Raw genomic sequence first — 6,000 nt, 5'->3', positions numbered from 1 at the left:
GCTGTGTTGAATGTAAACATCTCATGTGCAAAATGTTGCTGTCTTGCTTGCGAGGTCTATCACAGCCAAGTTCAATCCCACCAGACCTGCCTCCCTGCCTCCCTGCCTCCATGGCCCCTGGTACATGAGGAACATTATGAGAGGGACGTTTGCCTTGGGAAACTATTTTTTACTCAAAGATTGGAGAGGAAAAAACAATTTTTCTTTTTTATCTTCCCCAAATCGAATTCATTTCACCTCTTCTTTTTTATATTAAAACAAATGCAGGAGCACCTGGGTGAAATGTCTGCCTTTGGCTCGGGTTAGGATCCTGGGATTGAGCCCCAAGCATGCCTCAGGTCATGCGGCCCCACAAGCTCCCTGCTCAGTGGGGAGTCTGTTTGTCCCTCAGCACCCCCCCCCATGCACTCTCCCCCAAATAAATAAAATCTTTAACCCCCTCCCCCCAAACCAAATGCGTATATTATGGTGAAGGAGAGAGAACATCCAGTGAATGTTTAAGAGATTTTTTTTCTGCTTGTCTTACTTTGTGGGTTGCGAGCTTCCTCCCCAAGGTCCTCTATGGGCATCCTGGCCCTTTTTTGCTGACGGGAGGGTTGTTGATAGAAAGATCCCGAACACGGTCTCAGGAGGCAGAGAGGCCTGCACTCAACTCTTGTGGCTATTAATTGGCCACACGATGTTGGGCAAGTCACTTCCCCTTTCCGACCATCAGTTTCTCCATCTGTAAAAATGGATAATAATATACAGAGGGATGCTGGCGGTTCGACTTGATTCTAAAGGCCCTGTCCCAAAGCTGGCACACAGTAGGTGCTCTGTGGTCTCTTCCCAGAAACCAACCTTGCCATTCGGGACATGGCCGACCGTGAACCCTAAATCACACTCGGAGGCAGTTCCGTCAACAAGGGTGGTTTAATATATTTCAGCACATTTCCGCTCAACAACATTATATGAAAATAAAATTCTTTATTAAAACAGCAAGGCATAATAGTCACTGCTACTCCCCAGACACTGTGTTTATTAAAACACACAAACACACACGCAAACACCAAAGACTTCGGCAAGACACTTCAACTACCAGAGCCTGTTTCTCCATCCGGAGAATGGGCGGGTCTCCAGTTCACTGTGGGCGGGGCCGGCTGGCGGCAGAATGGGCGGAGCTCCGGCAGGAGAATGGGCGGAGCTCCGACAGGCGTTGAGCCATCTCCTCTTCCAGGCCGGGATGGTCAAGGAGAAAGTCTCAGACTGGTGCGGGCCTGGCTGTAACGCCCCTGCAACGCTTGCTTGTCTCATTTTGTAACAGAGAAGAGACTGAGCTCAGGCTCTGTACCTTGGCGACAGGGGCCCGGAGGCCCCCCCGCCCCGCAAATGTATTTTTCACAGCCACTTTCTATTTTCGGCAGCGAGTGATACATGTTGTCCCTTACTGACAGCGGTGGAATAAAGTTCCCCTTTAAAGCAAATTTAAAGTTTAAACAATGAGTCTGTTTTAAAGGAAAATATCTGGTAAACAACAATACAAAATAGAGCACAAAAAAAATAATAATAAGGCCGATGGGAAGGAAACACTTCATTAGGCCGACCTAAGAACATTTCTGACACGGGTCCTGCAATTTTGTGGTTCTAAAGCAAAGTATGAAGAAATACAACGATGTCTGGGTACCTTCCTAACTAACCTGCAGCAAGGAGCTAACACACTCGTCGTTCCCTCTTTACTCTATACATTTATTATTTTTTTAAAGAAGAAAAGGGTGGGGGAAGGAAAACAATAAAGATTAAAACAGGGGAGGGTTTAAAGCATCATCCCCCAAGCTCTACTTCAATATCTGTGGTACCAGCTGGGGCTGCCTGGTGGGAGAACCGTCTCTTCCTAATGTCTGTGGCTCCAAGGAGATGCCACCTTTAAAAAGAATTGGCCTTTTTGGGAACATGGGTGAGAATCTAGTCCCAGTGACAGGGCAGCCCTGATTTGGAGTGTGGGGGGGAGGGAAGTCATAAGGGCTTTTCCCTAACGCACCGGGGGTACAGCCCCGCAGGAAGAGATCTTCCTGCGTCTATTTCTGCCAGCCTTCTTCCTTCCCTTCCAAGCCAGGAGGAGGCAGCTACGGTTGCCATGGAAACCGGCTCCGTCCTCCCACAGAAGGCTGCCAACCCTGATTTCCCGCAGAGTTAAGAAGCAGGCGGCAGCGGGGGTCACCCAGGCGTGAAGATGGGTTTCCCTGGGGATATCCTGCCTCCTGCCAATCACAATTTTCTGTCTGGGAATCCTGGGGGTGCCTGGAGGCTGAGGGCCAGGGAAGCCCCCAAGACCTGGCATTGCTCCGAGCAGAGACTAGCCCCTGGAACGTTCGGAGAACTCCTCTCCTCCCTCCAGCTAAAGCTACGGGGACCGACCGAGCTCTGTGTGCATATGTATGTCTGTGTCTCGTGAGATGCAGCCAGCCATGGGTGCCTCTGGCTCTGTCAGCTCTCCGATGCAAAACAGAACTGGCCCTCCACCACCCCCCTTGAGCCCAAGGAACGCAGAGCTGCCCATCTACCATGTGCTACCGGGACAATAATTCTGCCAAATCCTACCAAGTCACATCACCTCTCTGAGCCCATTTCCTCATCTCTAAAGAAGGCATAACCATCCTCTCCTCACAGAGATGCTGTGAGCACTACAAATACTGCATCCACGGTGCCTGTCACAGCCACTTAAAGGGCCCTCAGTAAACAGGACCTAATGTTTATAATAATACTTAACATCAGAATGAAGGTTTAGAGGCAGTTTTTCTCTCTGACCGGTTTTATTCTAAATCGGAAGCAAAGGCAAGTTTTCATCCTTGATCTGTTTGTTCAAAGGGTTGGGGCATCCAGGATAGAGCAGACTACTGATCCGAGGACCAATTAGTAGGTTCCTACCACCTCCTACAATATCACTTCTAAGAGTTAGAACAGGGTTCTCGAACTGGAATGCCTTCAAGGGCCTGGAGGGACAGTGAATGGAGAGCAGAAAAAAATATTTCCACCAAGTGGAAACCCTGGTGAGCCAGAATGCACACACCCTGGATAAGGGCGTGGGTTGCTGCTCCACTCTGGCTAACAGTTGTCCTTGGGAATATGGGCCCAGTGGCCAAATGTTCCAAGTTTTCAAGAGAAGCTGGACATTTTGCATGGACTCTCCCACAGATGACATGGTAACAACTAATGTATTTTTTCATAAGCATAGGCCACACAAAACAGGTCTGCCAATGCATCATACCACAGCTGGAGTTTCCAAGCTAGAATGCAGACAGCCCTGTTTTTGGCTTGACCATTCCAAGGAGCCCTGGCTAGTTTCTTCTGTCAGGACCATCCTGTTGGGACTGTCTTTCTTATTCCCTACTTGAGTCTTGACACTGGGAAAGCTCTCCCATCTGGAGCCCACATGTCTAGAACAGAGAACTCTACTCCTCAGAGCCCAGGGAGGGAGCTCATGATCTGCACCGTGAACGCATCAGCCTTTGGAAAAACCCTCCTGAATTTTCTCATGCATCCATGTGAATGGAGAGATGAGGGAAGTGTCTAGCGAACAGGGCGCCTAGGGAAGAGAGATTCTAAAGGACTCCTTTAGTGTTGGCTAGTTTAATAATTTGGGGACACAGCTTAATTCAATAGATACACTGAGAGGCCCTGATTGGCCCTTTTATCGCCAGCATCTGCTTTGACTGGCTAAGGCGTGGACCACAGCATTGCCAAGGAATTGGCCCCTCAGAGAGCTGGGGCACAGCGGAGCAGTAAGGACTCCTGCTTCTGCCCTGCCCACCCCAGCTTTTGTGGAAATCATAAGGTGGGGGGGGGAGCAGGGTGAGCTGGGAGCAGAGACTCATTCTGGAACTCAACCATAGCAGGAGACAATTCATAGAGCTTTTGGTGTCCTTTCCATTCCCCTCCTCTTAGCTTGCCTTCGTTCCCCTCCCTGGACACAGCCTTCTAGGAAAAAAATCAGGAAAGTGGTCATGCTGGCCCCATTGGGTGTTCAAAGCTCCTGCGCCCAGGGCAGACGTAGACACGGGAAGTGGGGCGATGGGGGGCCGGCTGGGTGGAGGCACGTGTGCGGAGCCCCGTCTGCTCCCGGAGCTCACGGCCGGGCGCGGTAACGGATGGGCATGTCGTGTTCCGGCTGCATCAGCCCGAAGCCGTACCTGCTGAGGTCGAACTCCGGGATCTCCACGTCTGGGTTGACCAGCTCCAGGTCAAAGTGCACCAGCACAAGGAACACGAATCTGCAGAGAGACGGTGTTGAAGGTGTGCAGGACTGGAAGACTAGGGGCTTCTCCGGAATAAGGCAGGAAGGCAATGGCCTCCTCCCGAGTCCGACCCCAGCTCTCACTTCGGGAAAAGGGGGAGGAGAGCGTGAGAGCACAGGTGGTTCCTGCCCCTCCGAAGTCCACGAGCTCCTCCCTGTCTGCCAGCCCCTGTGGCTCGGGGGCCCGCCCGCCAGTTCTGCTGCTGGGCTGTGAGCAGAAGTGACAGCGGTCGATGCCTCAGTCAGCACGAGACTCGCAGTGTGCTCTTTGGTGGCTGTGTGGACCTCGCGTCGGGGTGGTGCAGTGGGGAGATGGGAAGAGCCTGGTCCCTGAGTCTGTGTGTGGAAGGCAGGGCCCCCCCACACCCACAACCCACTTTGTGAGTGGGAACTAAACCCCTGCTGTCACGGGCCACTGAGATGTGGGGGTTGTTGTTACAGCTGCATCGCCTGACTCCTGACTCAGTGATCCTTTCCGACTCCCCCAGACTAGAGTCCTCCCCACCCCCTGAGCCCCACCCAACTCCTGGAACGCTGTCTGCAAAGCCCTGCGAAGCCAGCAGCTGCCTTTGTGAGATTGGGAAAAGGCACCCCTGCCTCACGACCTCTTACTGCCGCCTGCGGGAAACCCGTCCTGACAAGCACGCGAGCCGCGTGCAGGATTAACCCAGGTGCCGGCAAATGCGGCGACAGTCCCACCTGATGGGACCCGGCTCCTGCCCGCCTGCCTTATCGCACTTCCCACGGCCTCTGTCCGTAGGGTCCGAACGGCGTCTTCTGCCACTGAATGTCCCCCCCCCCACCGTGACCCAGGTGCCAGCGTGGGACTGAGAACATGACAAGGACGCTCTAATCTCTTAGAATTCACAAAGAGGAGGAAGGCGAGGACAGAGCAAAGTCCACGCTCTTGACAGCAGAGCTAGGCAAACGCGGCTCTGCCTCTTGACCCTCAACAAGTTTCTTTTCCATTCTGGGCCTTGGTTTCCCCACCTGCTCAAAGAAAGTCAAAGAGGCGGGCTGGTCCCTCCCAGCTCTGAAGCTATGGGTGGTGGAGAGTGAGTTTATAGAGGGCGGGGAGCTCTGCACACACGGGTGTGGAGCCTGGCGCCTCCCCTCACCCAGGTGCATGATCATGGTGGCAAATAATCTGACCTCTAGAGTCAGTGCTGGACTGACCCCTACCGAGCAGGGTTGCACGACAGGGAAGGGAGATCAAATAACAAATTGACGAATTTACTGAAATGCGAGGTGCCAGGCGCTGTGCTAAGCATTTAGTATCCGAGATCTTTTTATCGGTCCAAACACTTTATGAGGGAGGAGCCGCAGTCAGCTCTGCGCCCACACTTCTGAACACGTGAGTCTGTTCCAACGTGATTGGTGTGCTGGGGCACCAGGGAGGCTGAGGCAAATTTCCCACTTGCGCACGTGTTTCGTGTGCGAGAAGCACGAGGAGAATGCAAAGCCACACCCAGCTGGACGGACGGAGTGGGAATCCACAAACCCGCGCACGCACGCACCTAAACTCTATCCACCAGCAAGCTGGGCTCACGGGGCGGCTCGTGCGCCCCCACTGATAGCAGGTGTCCGATTGCAGGGGCCCCGCCTTTCACGCTTCACAGCACAGCTGCAGCCCAGCCACCGCCCACTTCCACAAACTTCGCGTGGTTTTCAAACTGAAGCACCATATCTTCGGCAGCGCCTAAGTAGCTCTCAGCCACGAAACACCTGTA

General features: G+C 53.1%; 1 protein-coding gene across 1 annotated transcript in view; it reads right to left on the bottom strand.

The window, feature by feature from the left end:
- Nucleotides 1-893: 893 nt before the first annotated feature.
- Nucleotides 894-6,000, bottom strand: part of PTGIS (prostaglandin I2 synthase) — a 40,330-nt gene continuing 35,223 nt past the window's right edge. Inside the window, exon 10 of the mRNA XM_026503705.4 lies at nt 894-4,247. Within this exon, the coding sequence (XP_026359490.3) occupies nt 4,103-4,247 (145 nt within the window). The 3' untranslated portion in view covers nt 894-4,102. The remainder of the gene's footprint in view (nt 4,248-6,000) is intronic.

This window comes from Ursus arctos, unplaced genomic scaffold (assembly GCF_023065955.2).
Source record: "Ursus arctos isolate Adak ecotype North America unplaced genomic scaffold, UrsArc2.0 scaffold_16, whole genome shotgun sequence".
NCBI classification, from domain to species: Eukaryota; Metazoa; Chordata; class Mammalia; order Carnivora; family Ursidae; genus Ursus; species Ursus arctos.
The sequence above is the reverse complement of the archived record's forward strand: the minus strand, read 5'-3'. Positions and strand labels throughout refer to the sequence as shown.